The sequence below is a fragment of the Syngnathus scovelli genome, chromosome 8 (assembly GCF_024217435.2).
Source record: "Syngnathus scovelli strain Florida chromosome 8, RoL_Ssco_1.2, whole genome shotgun sequence".
Taxonomy (NCBI): Eukaryota; Metazoa; Chordata; class Actinopteri; order Syngnathiformes; family Syngnathidae; genus Syngnathus; species Syngnathus scovelli.
Genome location: NC_090854.1, coordinates 2,576,465 through 2,595,977, shown reverse-complemented (window position 1 = coordinate 2,595,977; position 19,513 = coordinate 2,576,465). Strand labels below are relative to the sequence as shown.

Genomic DNA, 19,513 nt, shown 5'->3' with positions numbered 1-19,513 from the left:
TTCACACCTGCATTAAAGGTCCGGACCAGCGTTCGAATCGAACCCTGGTCCTTTTAAAGTGGACCAAACAGTCAAGTCTGAATACAGTCTTAATCTGCAAGAATTGTTTTACAAAGCAACCCTACAAAGACTATCTACAAAATCCCTTTGTTCGCAATAACGGTGAGCTACACACAGGTGATAATAAAGGCAAATCAAGTCAGTTGACTCACTACTGTTGAGATGTTCCCTCTTGGGTCGCGGAGGGTACAGAGTACAGTCAAACCTTGGTTTTCGACCACAATCCGTTCCAGAAGACGGTTCGAAAAGCGAATCGTTCGGATTCCAAATCTATTTTTCTCATTACAAATAATGGAAAAAATTTCAATCCGTTCCAAGACAAAAAAAAAACCCGCCTTTTATGAGCATTTTTTTCATTTGCGCATTTTTGTCCAATCGCGCAATTGCAGCGCGCCGCTGACCGCGCAACTGCACCGCGCTGGTCGCATTATTGTGACAGAGCTGTCGCTGAAAAGTATTTTTAAAGTCCTGATGTACTTTCAAAAATTTAAGTGGACCTCAGTGCGCAGGGAGCTTAATTTGGTCCGATCACACAACCGCAGCGAGCCGGGCGCTTACTGTCGCATTGCTTTAAGAGCGTCTATGTGTTTTAGGATGGCTTTACTGCTCCCACTTGCTTTCTTTGGAGGCATGATTAGGGGTTAATACAATCCTCAAAGTAACGAAAATACAATAACAACGAACGGAGTCAGTCGGCATCCGGGCCGCACGGTCGGGTTTTCTCGGGTCCTCTCTGCTCATCTCGCGAGGTTCGACCTCCGAATTTTTGTTCCACAACCGAAGCAAAAAAAAAAATCTAAAATTTTTCGTTCGAATTCCGATTTGTTCGAGAACCGGGACGTTCGAAAACCGAGGTTTGACTGTATCACAACCTCCTTTGCCAAATTTATTTGCAAGGACCTTTGCCCTTACAGAATGGTAGACAATGATGTTTTTTACAGAATCGCGCAACACTGGAACCGAGGTGTGAGCGACTGGGTCGCACGTCACAAAAACATGCCCCTAGTGTATGCTGATGCATGAGCAGATGTAGTCCACTGTCTTGATGTACATAAAACATGTACCATAATTTCCGGACAATAAGCCGCGCCTGAAATGACCTAATTTCTATTACCTGTATTACCATAACAAATCTTTTACAATACCATAAAAATCATGAAAAATCGATAGATAAGCCCCACCAGACTATAAGCCACAGGGTTCAAAGCTTGTGCAAAAGTTCTAGGTTTATAGTCCAGAAATTACGATAATTAATGTTCATGGCATGAACTTTCAAATTTCCCGGCTGTACAGTGCTTATATTCACAATGCTAGTGGACAGTGAATCACTATGCAGATGTACATGTTTCTTTGTACATTTGTACAGAGTTTTGGCATTGAATAAAATTACTATGCACCTGTACATGTTTATTTGTACATTGTTTTGGCATTGAATGAAAGAAAAATTAGACGTTTTCCTTTTTGTCTTCTAAATTTAGCTGTTGCGGCTTTTGATCAGGTGCGTTTTGTAGTGCTGGAATAACACTAATCCTAAAAAATAGCTGTGGTCCTTAAGTGTCATCACACTCTAAATGTGATGTTTTGAGACAATAATGTCAGATTTACCTCCTTGGCTTCACAAAAGTACCCTTTACAGCTTCAAGCTCTGTCTGTTTGGCCTGTAGGGTTATTTGCTGAGCCTTGTGCTCCAGGGTTTTGGAATGAAGGGCTGCTCTATCCACACAGTCCTGCAAAACAGAGATATAACAAAAAAAGAATGAACATATTACATTATTAATGTCACAAATGTAATTCACTGCAATGAATAATAAGTTCATAGATGTCTTCAGGCTTAGACTTTTTAAGATTGGATGATGTGGGTATGAGAGAGGGGATTTTAAAGTCGAAGCTACACTCAATTTTAAAATGAACTCAAAATGGTCGTCTTCTTGTTAGGTTTAGCACACGGCTTTAGGAGACTATACATATACAACCAAAATTTCATAGAAACACAAAAACACACGCTGCTGTTAAACATTTTTAGGGGGTGCCACTGAGATTTTTTTCCCTCTTTTTATCACTCTGTGAACTTAAAAACGTTGAGTCTGATGTGTGTTGCATGTGTTTTCGTGCATCTTTAGACACTTAAACATAGCACGGTTTTCTTGGGGAACAATGTTTCGCAAAGATTCACAAACTTCGTGTTTTAAAATCATGAAGGCCTACACACTCTTCCAAGTAATTCTTATGTCACACCAACTGCGTAATGAATGCTTTCTGTATGCGTTGCATCCTCCAACAACGCAACGAAAGTATTGTCGTCAATTCACAAGAGGAATGGTCAAAAATACCTTCAACCAGAATCCAGACTCTCACTGGAAGCTATAAGAAGTGTTCAGAGGCTGTTATTTCTGCATAAGGAGGCTCTACTAAATATTGATGTCATTTTTCTGTTGGGGTGCCCAAATTTATGCACCTGCCCACTTTTGTTTAAGTAATGATGGCACATTTTCTGCAAATCCTATTAACTTCATTTCACTTCTCAAATTTCACTGTTTGTCTGCTATACGATATATTTAACTGAAATTGCTGATCCGAACAACCAATGATTTATAAAGAAAAATCTTGAAAATAATCAGGGGTGCCCAAACTTGCATAAGTCGCACTGGAGTATGAGTCGCCTTTTTGGGGGAAATTTGACAAAATCAGACACCAGGAAAGGACATGAATATGCAACAACAGGCTGAACGGTACGGTACGCTAACGTTAGATAAACACAAACGAGGAACTGAGAACATGCCTGACGTGACATATTAAGAGTTATTTAAATAACTATAACATAAGTTTATAGAACCATCCGTGTCACTCTATATCAGGGGTCACCAACCTTTCTTAAACTGAGAGCTACTTCCGGGGTACTGATTAAGGCAAAGGGCTACCAGTTTGACACAAACTTCTGAAATAGCCAATTTGCTCAATTTGGCTTTCACTGTGTTATTATTGTCATTTCCAGTTCACGTGTGATTTTAACAATAATAGCAAAAATACAGTCAAACCTTGGTTTTTGACCACAATCCCTTCCAGAAGGCGGTTCGAGAAGCGAATCGGTCGATTTCCGAATCTATTTTTCCCATTACAACGAATGGAAACATTTTTAATCCGTTTCAAGAGAAAAAAAAACCCCCGCCTTTTTTAAGCATTTTTTCATTTGCGCATATTTGTCTGATCGCGCAACTGCAGCGCACTGCCAAACGCGCAACAGTAGCGCGTCGCCGACCGTGCAACCGCACCGCACTGGTCGCATTATTGTGACAGAGCCGTCGCTACAATTTAGAAAATATTTTTAAAGTCCTGATGTACTTTCCAAAATTTAAGTGGACCTCACTGCGCATGGAGCTTAATTTGGTCCAATCACGCAACAGCAGGGTGCCGGGCGCTCACTGTCGCATTGCTTTAAGAGCGTGTCTGTGTTTTGGGATGGCTTTACTGCTCCCACTTGCTTTCTTTGGAGGCATGATTAGGGGTTAAACACAATCCTCAAAGTAACAAAAATACAATAACAACGGAGTCAATCAGCATCTGGGCCGCGCGGTCGGGTTTTCTCGGGTCCTCCCGGCTCATCTCGCGAGGTTCGACAACAGGAGCAAAAAATCGCGAATTTCTTGTTAAAATTTCGATTTGTTCGAGAACCAGGACGTTCAAAAACCGAGGTTTGACTGTAAAATAAATAGAGGCAGCTCACTGACAAGTGCCGCTATTTGAGCTTAATTTTAGAACAGTCCTGCGGGCATTCATGTGGTCCTCACGGGCGAGCTGGTGCCCGCGGGCAACGTGTTGGTGATCCCTGCTCTACATAAATCATTAAATCCATCGAAATCTTCGTCCTCTGTGTCACTGATAAACAACTCCGCTGAACATGCGGCGCTTCGTCTTCTATGTTGTTGACGTCAGACTCATCGTCAGTTGCAGTTCCAATTATTCCACAGGCCTACTAGAGCGCACTCATGCGGTTTAGTGTGAAAATAACATGTGAAGTGATATACTAGTTAGTAAGCAATGTGTTATTGATCAAGTAATAATGTGTTAATAATTTCACATACAAGTCGCTCCTGAGTTGAAGTCGCACTCCCGGCCAAACTATGAAAAAAAAAAAAACTGCGACTTATAGTCCGGAAAATACGGTATATAGATGTTTTTTTTTTTTTTTTACACATTCATAGAGTCCAGTGCATCAGTGTTCCCTAAGATCTTTTCCTTACCTCATTCTCCAACGTTGTCTTTCTCCGATGCCTGATATCCCGGATCATGTTAAATCCAGAAAAAACATCATTAAAATTTTGAGGTAAAGGTAATTAAAAGCCAGTTTGGAGGTTTGCTGTTACCTTTTCATATCTGGATTTGCTTCACTGATAAAAGATACATTTGTAGGATGTGGATATTCACTCGCTGCAGTGGTCACAGCTGACTGGCAACACGCAGCTGCAATGATTGAAAAGACATGGCAGATATAAGAATAAAAGGCTGTACGTGAATTAAAATTATTAGTTGAAATACGAAGAAAAATCCAGACAAAAGATGTGTCACGCACTTTTCTTTCTCATTTACCTGTCCATCGTGTTTGATGACGCTTGTTTCAAAGGGAGGGGACACATACACATGCGCACACACACGCAGACCACACACGACAGACACAAACGCACTCACCTCTCCTTCCCTCTCATATCTCTCTGTATCGCTCTTTCACACACCTCACCTCCCATTCTCTACCCCTTCTTACACTCACCTCTCTCTCCCTATCCCTTCACTACTGTCTCATTCACTCACACACAAACATACACGTCAATAGTGATGAGAGTTCATTATTGCCATATTTCGTTCCACTGAAGATATGTGACCGAGCTGCTCTGAGGTGAGAGCTGTTACTGTCACGTCTCGTCCCCAACTGCTCCACTATGTGTCTGTTGTCTTGGTTTCTGTCTGTGTGCTCGCCCCTCCCCTCCTGTGTGCCCATGATCAGTGTGATTATTCCCACCTGCCTCTCGTTACCTGTCATGTATATAAGTCCTGTCTGCCCCTCACTCCCTGTCGGATCATTGGTTGCTGTCGTTCGGGGTTGTTGTACGGTCTTGATGCCGTCATGTCCTGCTGTCTTTTTGTTTCACGTCCCGATCAGTCAGTCAAGTTATTGTTTGTTAAGTCATGTCAGTTTGCCTTTTGAGTTGCTTCAATAAACCCTGGTCCAAGCTGCACTTGGTCGTCCTGCTCCATGCTCCACCCGACCGTGACAGAATGATCCGACCACTACAACGACCAGCGCTTAGACCCCCCTCCACCACCAGCTTCCACTGCGACGCCCGATCCACGTCTGAGCAGGTTCCATCGCCGTGGGCTCCACAGCTGCCGTCGAACTTGCTCCCGCGACTCCGAACCCGCGGCCGTCATCGGAGTGCTTCTAGCACCAGCGGCTTTGCGGCCGCGATCGGACTCTGGTGCCGCGACGCCGGACCCACGGCCAGCGTTGGAGTGCCTCCCGGCGTCATCAGACTCACGGCCGCCATCGGGCTCCACCCCAGCGTCGCAGGACCCGCAAACGTCAGCAGACATCCAAGCCAGCTGCGTCGGACCCGCGATCGTCCCTGGCTCCACTCCCACTGCTGCGGCGCGTGATGGCTCTTGCCGCCGCGCACAGCCCCGCCTTCCGAATGCCACCGATCGCGGTGCGGACTGTCAGAGTTGCCGCCGATCGAGGTACAGACTTCCAGAATCGCCGCCAATTACTGTACGGACTTCCAGAGTCGCCATCCGAATGCATTCTATGTTTGGGTTGCCGCCCGAGTGCGGTTCATGTTTGTGTTTCCGCCGATTGCGGTTCTGTCCCCAAGTCGCCGCCCGAGCGCGGTTCAGTTCCCCAAGTCGCCGCCCGAGCGCGGTTCAGTTCCCCAAGACGCCGCCCGAGCGCGGTTCAGTTCCCCAAGTCGCCGCCCGAGCGCGGTTCTGTTCCCCAAGTCGCCGCCCGAGCGCGGTTCTGTCCCCGAAGTCGCCGGCCGAGCGCAGTTCTGTTCCCCGAAGTTGCCGCCCGAGTGCGGTTCTGTCCCCGAGGTCGCCGCCCGAGTCCGGTTCTGTCCCCGCAGTCGCCGCCCGAGGGCGGTTTTGTCCCCGAAGTCGCCGCCCGAGTGCGGTTCTGTCCCCCAAGTCGTTGCCAGAGTGCGGTTCTGTCCCCCAAGTCGCTGCCGGAGTGCGGGTCTGTTCCCCAAGTCGCCGCCCGAGTGCGGTTCGGTTCCCCGAGTCGCCGCCCGAGTGCGGTTCGGTTCCCCAAGTCGCCGCCGAGTGCGGTTCGGTTCCCCAAGTCGCCGCCCGAGTGCGGTGCGGTTCGGTTCCCCAAGTCGCCGCCCGAGTGGGGTGCGGTTTGGTTCCCCAAGTCGCCGCCCGAGTGCGGTGCGGTTCGGTTCCCCAAGTCGCCGCCCGAGTGCGGTTCGGTTCCCCAAGTCGCCGCCCGAGTGCGGTGCGGTTTGGTTCCCCAAGTTGCCGCCCGTGTGCGGTTCGGCTCCCCAAGTCGCCGCCCGAGTGCGGTTTGGTTCCCCTAGTTTTTTTTTTTTTGGGACGTCGGGAGCCGTCCCTTGTGGGGGGGGGGTTCTGTCACGTCTCGTCCCCAACTGCTCCACTATGTGTCTGTTGTCTTGGTTTCTGTCTGTGTGCTCGCCCCTCCCCTCCTGTGTGCCCATGATCAGTGTGATTATTCCCACCTGCCTCTCGTTACCTGTCATGTATATAAGTCCTGTCTGCCCCTCACTCCCTGTCGGATCATTGGTTGCTGTCGTTCGGGGTTGTCGTACTGTCTTGATGCCGTCATGTCCTGCTGTCTTCTTGTTTCACGTCCCAGTCAGTCAAGTTATTGTGTGTTAAGTCATGTCAGTTTGCCTTTTGAGTTGCTTCAATAAACCCTGGTCCAAGCTGCACTTGGTCGTCCTGCTCCATGCTCCACCCGACCGTGACAGTTACATGGTCTGTGGTACTCGCTGCACTCATCTCATCTCAACCAGGTTATGGATCTGATGAAGATCCAGGCTATTTGATAAAGTTTAACACTACCTTCTCAAAGGGCATACACACACGCCAACATCAACAACAGATGGCTGAAGGTGGCTATAGCCCTCAACCTGCGATTCAGCAGATTTGAAGAGCATACACAAGAATGAGAGGGTTGGGGTATGTGTGTGAGACGAGTGCTTTGGTTAGAAAGTGCTATGCAACAAATGAATTTTCCCCACTTTTAACAGGTGGACTGAACTGATGGCGCCGCGGATGGCCGCCACGGTGAGTCGCTCTCTGTTACTTTGTCTTATTTTGTGTGTTTTCTGTGTCCTTTGCTGTCCATCCCAGATAACTTTTACCAGAGAAGTGCTGTTAAACATCGGACAGTCTTCTTCTGGTATTTTCTCTCTGATCCACTGTTTGACAGAGATTTTAGCCAGGGCGGCGGTGCGATACAAGCTAGCACGACAAAGACGACGCGGAAAACGCGCTGGAGCCCTCGTGAAGCTGAGGCAAAGAGGGTTCCGTTCTGCCCTACCATCAATTCATCTGGCGAATATCCGCTCCCTGGCGAACAAGATGGACGAACTGCTGCTCCTCAATTCAAGGAACAGTGACTTCAGCAGATCAGCCGCTCTATGTTTTGTTGAAACGTGGCTTAACGGACGCACCTTCCACCACGCCGTGGAGTTAGCTGGGTTTCGGCTAATGCGTGCAAATCGCAGTGCGGAGCTCTCCGGGAATTCAAACGGAGGTGGTCTCTGTTTCTACATTAATGAACGTTGGTGTACTGATGTCACGGTGTTGAAAGAGTCTTGCATCCCTCTCCTAGAAACACTTTTCAAATACTGCCGGCCGTTCTATTCACCAACGGAGTTCTCCTCGATCGTCATGGTGGCTGTTTATATTCCACCACACGCACGTGCGAGTGATGCCACGCAGATGCAGGCTGACCAGGTAACAGATGTGGAGAAACTTCTACCAAATTCACTAATCATTGTTCTGGATGATCTTAACAGGGCGAACCTCGCACACGAACTCCCCAAATACAGACAGCACATAACGTGTGCCACCAGAGGGGCACAGACACTGGACCACTGCTACGCCGTAATTAAGGATGCATACCACTCTGTGGCTCGTGCAGCTTTAGGACTCTCGAACCACTGTCTAGTTCATCTGATCCCGGCCTACAGACAGAAACTACAAACTTCTAAGCCTGTGGTGAGGACCGTGAGGTGGACAGTAGAGTCAAGGCAGGACCTCCAAGCCTGCTTTGACTGCACCGATTGGGGAGTTTTTGAACTGTAACTTCAGACCTGCATGAACTCACTGACACTGACATCATACATCAGTTTTTGTGAGGATCTGTGTGTGCACTAAGTCCTTCTGCACATACAACAACGAAAAACCTTGGTTGACAATGAACCTCAGGAGGCTGCGCAAAGTCAAGGAGGATGCCTACAGGAGCAGCGACCAGGACCTGTTCAAGCAGACCAGAAACACAGTGAACCGAGAGGTCGGGAAAGCCAGGAGGTGTTACGGGGAGAGCCTGGAGAGACACCTCTCTGCCAATCCTGATCCTTCAACAGTGTGGAAAGGTCTGCAGAGCATCATGGGCTTCAAGAAACGAACCCCCCATCCTGTGGAGAGCCCAAGGCTTGCAAACCAGGTAAACAAGTTCTACTGCAGGTTTGATCGGTCCTCCCACACAACAGCAAAATCAACATACTCACCACACCCCACAACCGCTCTGACAACACCTCCATCACCGTTGTCACCTACTCTCTCTCTTGCAGAGGCCGCGCCGCGCCTGCACTCCAGATTCGCGAGGAGGAAGTGCGCCAGATGTTCCGGAGACAAAAGATCAGGAAGGGCTCAGACAGCGTGTCACCTTCCTGCTTGAAAATCTGTGCTGAACAGCTGGCACCCACCTTTGCACAGATCTTCAACCGTTCCCTGGAGCTGTGTGAGGTGCCCTCGTGCTTCAAGAGCTCCACCATCGTTCCAGTGGCCAAGAAGCCCACCATCACAGATTTGAATGACTACAGACCTGTCGCTCTAACATCTGTGGTCATGAAATCTTTCGAGAGGTTAGTGCTGAGCCAACTGAAGGCTGTCACCGGCCCCCTGCTTGACCCGCTCCAGTTTGCCTACCGGGCAAACAGATCGGTGGATGATGCGGTCAACATGGGACTGCACTACATCCTCCACCACCTGGACACCCCAGGAACATACGCCAGGATCCTGTTTGTGGACTTTAGCTCGGCGTTCAACACCATCGCTCCTGACATCCTCCAACAGAAGCTCATCCAGCTTGCGGTGCCTGCCTCCACCGGTCAGTGGATCACCAGCCTCCTGACCAACAGGAGACAGCGTGTGAGGCTGGGGAGCATCATATCTGACACCTGCACCACCAATACTGGCGCCCCTCAGGGGTGTGTCCACTCCCCACTGCTCTTCTCTCTCTACACCAACGATTTCTCCTCAGGTGACTCTCCTGTAAAGCTCCTGAAGTATGCAGACGGCACCACTCTCATGGGACTGATCCGGGACAGTGATGAGACTGCGTACAGACAGGATGTGGAGCGGCTGGTCCACTGGTGCAGCCAAAAGCACCTGGAGCTGAACCCGCTCAAGACCGTGGAGATAACAGTGGACTTCAGGCGAGACCCTTCACCACTTTCAGCCCTCACTATCCGCAGTAATACTATTCCCTCCACAGACACCTTCAGGTTCCTGGGAACCACAATCTTTCGGGACCTGAAATGGACCGGCTACATAGACTCTGTCCGGAAGAAGGCCCAACAGAGGCTGTACTTCCTGAGACAGCTCAAGAAGTTCAACCTGCCGCGGGAGCTGCTGAAGACCTTCTACACTGCCATCATCCAGTCTGTCCTCTGCACCTCCATCACTGTCTGGTTTGGATCGGCCTCCAAACAAGACAAGCACAGACTGCAACGGACAATCAGGACTGCAGAAAAGATAACTGAGATCAACCTCCCATCTATCCAAGACTTGTACCTGTCCAGGACCAGGAAACGTGCAAGTAACATCTCTACAGACCCCTCTCACCCAGATTGCAGTCTGTTTGAACTACTCCCCTCCGGACGGCGTTATAGAGCTCTGTACGCCAAAACCAGGAGACACTGAGACAGCTTCTTCCCCCAGGCTGTTGGTCTGATGAACTCACACCACTCTTATAGTCTCACAGTCACTGCTGTGCAATAACAACCTGCTCCCCACATCTTTTTTGAATTGTCTACACTATTTGTACTATGTGTCCTCTCTGCATCCATTGCAGCCTAGTCATCCTGGAAGAGAGATCCTCCCATCTGTGGTCTCTTCAAGGTTTCTCATTTTCCCTAGTTGGAGCTTTTGAGTTTTTCCTTGCCCTCCTGGGAGTTTAAGATCAGGGGATGTCTGAGAATATTTGTCATTTTTCATACGTCCTGAGTGTTGTTAGTCACCTTAATGTTGAACAGAGGCTGTAATGTACCGAAGTCAAATTCCTTGTTTGGCTCGCCCAAACATGGCGAATAAAAATTCTTGAATCTTGAAGAGATGCTGCGAGGATCAGAAAAAGGACCTGCTGCCCCTCAATCCACAGAGGAAGAGGAAACAGAAGAGCATCCTCCTGCTGTCTTCAGACTCTGACAAGGATGAACAACAAAGCTGAGCCGTGCAATAAAATGCATGAGTGTCCACTGAAGTGGTGGGCAAATCATGCAGCATGTAAATGTAATTGCAGCTGGATATGACCTCCTTGAGAAAAGCTCATCAGCATTATCTAGAGAAGGGGTGTCCAAAGTTTTTGCAAAGCGGGCCAAATTTGGTTAGATGAAAATGTATAGGGGCCGACCATTCACACCGACATTCCTCGAACCATTACCATTGTAAATGAACTAAATAAATATGTAAATACATCCTTTGCTGTCTGATTGATATTGCAAATAAGAATCTGTTGTCAATTGCACTACCAGAAAGGTTTAAATAAAAAAAGATTAAAATAATAATAAATTAAATACAAATGAACAAGTTTATGAAAGTTGAATGAATTTTTTATTAGATGTATTAAGTTTGTTTTATTATTGTTATTGTTGTATAAATAAATGCATCATGTCAGGTTTTTAATCCAAATTAAAGCATTCTCCAATTTATCTTTTTTATTTCAACTTCAAACTCAACAAATTACTTCTTTATCACAAAATAATAATCCAGTCTTTTTGTTGTTTGCAATCACTGTGAGTGGGCGGCGTGGATGCGTAGTACGAAGTAGGCAGCTCACCAGTAATCCGTGTTTTTTTTTTTTTTTTTTTGCACTAACACACACCCCCACACTTCCCCCTTTAACGTTCTCATGGCAACAACAACAACACACACACACACACACACACAAGCGTGCGTATTTAAAAATGAAGCGGGAGCTGTTAGGGTTGATAGATTAGTTTGGTCCTATGATTATGTTGGAATGTAACCTGTAATAATTAACCAAGCTTGTCCTGTCTTCACACACATACTGGGTGCACTGCAAATCCACGCCCACACTTCCGTCTAACCACCACCACCCACCCACCACCACCACGCACGCACGCACGCACGCACGCACGCACGCACGCACGCAAGCATACAAGTGTGCGTATTTAAAAATGAAGCGGTAGCAAAACTGAGTTTGGTATTCACATTTTCATTACCGGTAATGGTCATCAATTAAACCCATCGAAGTCCTCGTCCTCTGTTTCCGAATTGAACAGCAGCACTAAATCTCCAACAGACACGCCATGTTCACTTTCTTCACTGTCAGAGTTACTTTCCGTTCCGTGTGGCTCCTCGGATATGATGCCGGCTTTTACGAACGCTCGAACAACAGTGCCAGCAGACATGTTAGCCCAAGCATCCACAATCCATTCGCAAATTGTGGCGTAACTCGCCCGGCGCTGCCTTCCACTCAGTGAAACTATGCTCTCTATCGGTCATCCATCGCTCCCACGTCGCTCGCAGCTTTATTTTGAGCGGCCGGTTCACACCGATGTCCAGCAGTTGGAGTTGTTTTGTCGTGCCTGGCGGAATGACAACAAGCTCGGCGTTCATTTGCTTCACTTGTTTTTTCACATCGGCTGTGAAATGGGCACGCATAGTCACAGATCAACAGCGACGGTGATGCGTGGAAAAAAAAACACCTGGTCTCCTTACATACACCTCCCTCAGCCACTCAGTCATCATTTCCTCATCCATCCAGCCCTTTTCATTTGCCTTAATGATGAGTCCTGCTGGAAACCTCTCTTTAGGCAAAGTCTTTCTCTTAAAAATCACCATAGGTGGCAGTTTCTGTCCATTAGCATGGCAGCCAAGCACAACAGTAAAAGAAGACTTTTCGTATCCCGTTGTGCGTATCGCCATCGTCTTGGTCCCTTTCTTCTCCACAATGTGATTCACCGGGATGTCGAAAGTGAGCGGCACGTCGTCCATGTTGGTAATGTGGCTGGGCTGGATGTGTTTGTCGGCGATGCGTTTGCTGCAGTAGGAGCGAAAGATGGCCAGCTTTTCATTATAATCCGCTGTTAGTTGCTGCGCCAACGTAGTCCTGGTCCGGACAGAAAAATGGCACTGTTTCATGACTTAGACTTAGACTCAACTTTATTAATCCCTTGGGATTACTCCTTCAGGGAAATTCTGTGTCCAGTAGCAGTAAAATACAAAATACACAAGGAAAAACACAAGAGATAAAGATATACAGAAGATGCAAAAATACACACAGTGCAAGAGTTAGCAATGAAATGTAAAAGAGGCAAAAAGATAAACTAGGCAAGAAAATTGAGGGAGGTAAAAACACTACACAGTAGTTGCCATAATATTGCACATTGTATATTGACGTGTGAATGTGTACAGTTATTGCAAGCATCTCCATGTCCCTGTTCATGTCCATGTCACCTCCTCCCCCCCAGTGAGGAGTTGAATAGCTTGATGGCTTGGGGGACAAAGGAGTTCTTCAGTCTGCTTGTCCTACAATTGGGGAGGAGCAGTCTCCCACTGATCCGGCTCCTCTGATTAGTGATGACAGTGTGCAGAGGGTGACTGACATTGTCTATAATGTCCAACAGTTTTTTCAGTGTCCTTGCCTCTGCCACCGTCTCCAGTGAGTCCAGCTTCTTGCCAATCAGAGAGCCGGCACGCCTGACCAGTTTGTCCAGTCTGGAGGTGTCCTTCTTGGATGTGCTGCTGCCCCAGCACACCACGGTGTAAAACAGGACACTGGCAACCACAGACTGGTAGAACATCTCCAAGAGTTTGTTGCAGATGTTAAAAGAACGTAGTCTCCTCAGGAAGTACATCCTGCTCTGTGTCTACCTGTGAAGGTGGTTGGTGTGAGTTGACCAGATGAAATCTAAGTACCAAGACAGACCTCCTTGAAAATGTTCAATTTTCATTTCTTCTGCTAGCGTTGCTGCTTTCCATGCTCCTCCGCGTAGCTGATGCCCTTCACTCTCTGATGAAGGCGGAAGTTACTGCCGAAACTGTCAGGAAAAGCTACTAAGGTAAGACCTTGCAACTTGTCTGAACAAAAGAATACTATGGCTATCACAAATGAAGACATAAACATAATCCAACTGATGGCCTTCAGTTTGAACTGTGCTTGTTAAGTGTGTCTCTTAGCCATTTTCACTGTTGTCATAACGATGTTTTGCATAACGCATGTACCCGTTTTTTTATATATAATCCACGCCCACAATTCCACCGCCCATACTTCCCCCTTTAACGTTCTCATGGCGTTCTCCACTACGTCCGCCTTACAACAACACACACAGACACAGGGCGGGGCAGACTGCAAATCCACACCAACAATTCCCTTTAATGTTCTCATGGCGCACTTTAATACGTCCGCCTTTGAAGAAAATCTAAGACTTTTATCCGCGCCTAATAAACATGAAAATACGGTATCTTACAAACGGACACTTATGTGCGCATGAACTGGGAAGGGACGGAGGAGACACACTCGCAAACGATCATGAGCCCTGGCTCACGTGAGCGTTCCCGTTAGGACGAGTTTCATTTCTGTGGCTCGCTCTGTGGTGCGCAGGTCCCCGCGACAGTGCCAGTGGTCCACTTATTATTGATTTTATGACACAATGCTTCAGGCCAGTTTAAATTTAGACGCTGGCCACATTTGGCCCGTGGGCCGGACCTTGAACATGACTGATCTAGAGTCTTTGCTGGTGGAACTGACAGCGAAGGAATCAATCCTCTTGATACATTCTAAGACGATTGTCACGATGCAGTAGACGTAGTCACTGTGGTTACCTGCCCTGGATCACAAGAAAATTTAAGTTGTACATCCCATTGTCACCCTTTCATGGGCTGACATGCCATTACAGTTCTGTCCACCACCACCACTACTTCCTCTTAAATATTTTCTCTGAGAATTAGGGCTGTAACTAACAATTATTTTAATAATTGAGTCAGACAAAAATCTACATATATTCCCATCCCTTAATTTAAAAAAAAGACAATATTGGCAATGGAGAAACATGCACAAAGTTTGCTTAATGGACATACCAGAGCTCTGGAAGTCAGTGTTTTACAGTGTTAGTTTTTTTTGTGACAACAAACATGCACATGTATGCTAAACAATTGCTACAAAAAAATGTATTTGTGACCCTCTCATTATATTGTCCGTCTGCCATCTCATCTGCCCTCTGTGACGTTAGTGACAAAAAATATATAATCTTGCCGTAAATAGCCGGCACGGTGGAACACCGGTTAGCACATCGCCTCACAGTTCAGAAGTTTGGATTACGGATAAGGTCTCCCAGTGCCTGTGCAGGTTTCCTCAGGGTAGCTCGGCTTCCTCCCACATTAAAAAAAAAAAAAAAAAAAAATCTCCCAGTGCCTGTGCAGGTTTCCTCAGGGTAGCTCGGCTTCCTCCCACATTAAAAAAAAAAAAAAAAAAAAAAGTAGGCTGTCCGTGGGTGTGATTGTGAGTGATTGTCTACATGTGCCTTGCAATTAGCTGGGGACTAGTGTACCCTAGCCTAAGACCGGAATTGACTTGAGTCTCTTTCTGAATGTGACTTCCAAGCTTGTAAAAAATTATGCTTTTAAAAACTGCTTAGAAGAGTTGGTACATCTTACCACCGATGTTGGATGCAGGTGTCCCATTAGCAGTTTTCAGAAAGTTGCATATGGCAGCAACATTGTTTATCATATTAAGTGTATGTCTGTAATGATGAATTGCAAAACACTGCTCTTTTAGTGACCCCAAAGGTGAAAGTGACGAGAACGACTGGGTGAAGAAAGTTATGTCGTATAACGTAGAGGGAACAAGACCCAGTGGCCGACCTAAAAAGACCTGGCAGACGACCGTGTCAGCCGACATGAAGGCACTCAGCATCAACCACAAGATGGCCATGGACCGTTCCCGGTGGAAGAAAGCCATATCAAGAACCCAGTCCAACCCAGCGGCGCCTGGAAAACGGACTTTAAACCGATGATGATGATGATGATGAAGAAAGGCCAAAAGGAAGTCCGCCGGGTCAAGAGCATTCTCTATTCGGGCTCCAGAGCTTTGGAATGCCCCAGTATCGGCGTTCGTAAGTAGAGGTACCACTGTAATTAAGTTTTGATTTGAATGGTGTTTGATTTCAGTTACCTTTCAGTTTGTAATAACCTGCAAATGCTTATAATTTCACAAATGACAATTCTTTGTTCTTTATAAAAAAAAAAAAGTGGAAGCTCTGTTGTGCATAATAATTTGGAACATGCATTTTTACTGCATTTTGATTGCTTTATTTGGTAAAAATATACTGTTATCATTAAGCGGTTTGATCAAAATTATTTAAATTGTAATCTTATCGACTGGGAAATAATGACTAATACATATAAGTAATTTGGAAAAGTCTGTGAAAAATGTTTTGTATAATAATTTGTAAAGCAGTGTATACATATATGTACATTTGTATACAGTAATCCCTCGTTTATCAGGGATAATTGGTTCCAAAACCACCCGCGATAGGTGAAAATCCACGAAGTAGTGTCACCCTCTCATTTTTAACAAACATTTTTTGCATATCAATAAATGTATATTAAACCATATACAGTGGAGCCTCGGTTTTCAAACACAATCCGTTCCAGAAGGCTGTTCGAGAAGTGAATTGTTCGAATTCCGAATCATATTTCCCCATTACAAATAATCTGTTCCAAGACCAAAAAAAACCCGCCTTTTTCAAGCATTTTTTCATTTGCGCATTTTTGTCCGATTGCGCAACTGCAGCGCACCGCCGAATGCGCAACCGTAGCGCATCGCCAACCGCGCAACTGCACCGCGCTGATCGCATTATTGTGACAGAGCCGTCGTTAAAATTTAGAAAATATTTTTAAAGTCCTGATGTACTTTCCAAAATTTAAGTGGACATCAGTCCGCAGGGAGCTTAATTTTGTCCAAACGCGCAACCATAGCGCGCCGCCGACCGCGGAACTGCACCGCGCTGGTCGCATTATTGTGACAGAGCGGTCGCTAAAATTTAGAAAATATTTTTAAAGTCCTAATGTACTTTCCAAAATTTAAGTGGACCTCAGTGCGCAGGGAGGTTACTTTGGTCCGAACGCGCAACCGCAGCGCGCCGGGCACTCAGTGTCACATTGCTTTAAGAGCATCTTTGTGTTTTAGGATGGCTTTACTGCTCCACTTGCTTACTTTGGAGGCATGATTAGAGTTGATGCAATCCTCAGAGCAACGAGAACGTAATAACGAACGGAGTCAGTTGGCATGCGGGTCCTCTCGGCTCATCTCGCGAGGTTCGACAACCAAATTTCGCCCAACATCAGAAGCAAAAACATCTCGAATTTTTTGTTCAAATACCGTTTTGTTCGAGAACCGGGACGTTCGAAAACCGAGGCTCCACTGTACGTGGATATGTGATATGTTATCATTAGAACATTAAATGATAGTTTCAAACATGTACTATATTAATAGTAGAAATGACATACAGAAAATAATGTACAAATATAAATATGATACGTGTGTGTATATATGCATATGTTATCATTAGAACATTATAGTTTCAAACTTGTAAATACTGTATTAATAGTATAAATGACATACAGAAAATAATGTATAAATAATATAAACATAAATATGATGTGTGTATATAAGTAAAGTATACATACTGTAAATACGTTTTTAGAACTCTTATTGTAAATAAATTTTATAACGGTACAATACTGTAAATAGATTTTTAGAACTATTAACATAACAAAAAAGTTATATATATATATATGTGGTGAGAAGCCATGGTGTAGTCACCTTAGCACTAGAAGACCTCATTACCTTTTTTTTATTCAGTAGTTTAAAATTATACGTACAATTATGCATATATATACACACACATATACATATATACAGTGGGGGAAATAAGTATTTGACCCCTTGCTGATTTTGCAGGTTCGCCCACTTGCAAAGAATGCAACGATCTATAATTTTAATCATATGTACATTCTAACAGTGAAAGACGGAATCCCAAAGAAAATTCCAGAAAATCACATCATATGAGTTTATAAAAATTGATAACCGTCTGATGAGGAAAAACAAGTATTTGAACCCCTGGACAAACAGCATGTTAATATTTTGTAGAAAAGCCATTATTGGCCAGCACAGATGTCAAACGGTTTTTATAGTTGGTGACAAGCTTTGTGCACATTTCGGCAGGGATGTTGGCCCACTCCTCCCTGCAGACAGCCTCCAAATCATTCAGGTTCCGAGGTTGTCGCCTGGCAACTCGAATTTTAAGCTCCCTCCAAAGATTTTCAATTGGATTCAGGTCTGGAGACTGGCTAGGCCACTCCAGAACCTTGATGTGCTTCTTCTTCAGCCACTCTTTTGTTGCTTTGGCGGTGTGCTTAGGATCGTTGTCGTGCTGAAACACCCATCCTCGACCCATCTTCAGCTTTCTCACTGAGGGAAGGAGATGTTGGTCCAGAATTCTACGATACATGGCCCCGCCCATCCTCCCCTCAATACGATGGAGTTGTCCCGTCCCCTTGGCTGAAAAGCACCCCGAAAGCATGATGTTGCCACCACCATGCTTGACGGTGGGGATGGTGTTCTTTGGGTTGTACTCGGTGTTCTTTGCCCTCCAAACACGACAAGTTGAGTTGAGGGCAAAAAGTTCTATTTTGGTCTCATCTGACCACATCACCTTATTCCAGGCCTCTTCTGAGTCGTCCAGGTGCTGAATGGCAAACTTCATGCGGCCCTGTACATGTTTCTTCTTGAGCAGGGGGACCTTGCGTGCATGGCAGGATTTTAATCCATGACGGCGTAGTGTGTTACCAACCGTTTCTTTTGCAACTGTGGTCCCAGCTGCCTTCAGTTGATTCATCAGTTCCCCCCTTGTGGTTTTGGGATGATTCCTCACCATTCGCATGATCAGGGAGACCCCACAAGGTGAGATTTTGTGTGGAGGCCCAGACCGAGGGAGGTTGGCGGTGGTGTGGTGCTTCTTCCATTTCCTGATAACTGCACCGACAGTTGCTCTTTTCTCTCCAAGTTGCTTTCCGATTCTCTTGTAGCCCATCCCAGTCTTGTGCAGATCAACAATCCAGTCTCCAGACCTGAATCCAATTGAAAATCTTTGGAGGGAGCTTAAAATTCGAGTTGCCAGGCGACAACCTCGGAACTTGAATGATTTGGAGGCTGTCTGCAGGGAGGAGTGGGCCAACATCCCTGCCGAAATGTGCACAAAGCTTGTCACCAACTATAAAAACCGTTTGACATCTGTGCTGGCCAACAATGGCTTTTCTACAAAATATTAACATGCTGTTTGTCCAGGGGTTCAAATACTTGTTTTCCCTCATCAGACGGTTATCAATTTTTATAAATTCATATGATGTGAATTTCTGGAATTTTTGGGGGGATTCTGTCTCTCACTGTTAGAATGTACATATGATTAAAATAGTAGATCATTGCATTCTTTGTAAGTGGGCAAACCTGCAAAATCAGCAAGGGGTCAAATACTTATTTCCCCCACTGTATATATATATACACACATGTATACATACCGTATTTGCCGGTGTACAGGTCGACTCGGTGTATAAGTCGACCCCCTAAAATTCGACGGAAATTTACGATTTTATGATATATCCTTTGTATAAGTCGAGCTCAATTGTTGCATTATATTAAACTTCAAAATTCAATATGCGAAATTTATTGACGAAATGTGTTCAAATTCCGGGAGGCCGTGCGCATGCGGCTGTTTATAAGCACCGCGGAGGAGATCGCGGAGCCTCATTCGACTTCCAGCGGCCGGCGAGCTCGCGCACGCCGCCCGGCACCAACGGGAGGCCGGAAATAGCTCCAAGCCGAGCGGATCGGCACTTTATAAGCACCGCGGAGGAGATCGCGGAGCCTCATTCGACTTCCAGCGGCCGGCGAGCTCGCGCACCCGCCCGG

The 19,513-nt window shown here is 46.0% G+C and overlaps 1 protein-coding gene across 3 annotated transcripts in view; it reads right to left on the bottom strand.

Annotated features, from left to right (window-relative positions):
- ubxn4 (UBX domain protein 4) overlaps positions 1-19,513 on the bottom strand; it is a 91,533-nt gene that overhangs the window by 47,268 nt on the left and 24,752 nt on the right. For 2 of the 3 annotated variants that reach the window (XM_049727700.1, XM_049727698.1), the window contains exons 6-8: positions 4,422-4,518; positions 4,299-4,344; positions 1,666-1,787 (exon numbers count right to left, since the gene is read on the bottom strand). In XM_049727700.1, the coding sequence (XP_049583657.1) occupies positions 1,666-1,787; positions 4,299-4,344; positions 4,422-4,518 (265 nt within the window). The remainder of the gene's footprint in view (positions 1-1,665; positions 1,788-4,298; positions 4,345-4,421; positions 4,519-19,513) is intronic. The other variant, XM_049727699.1, reaches the window with a different exon arrangement.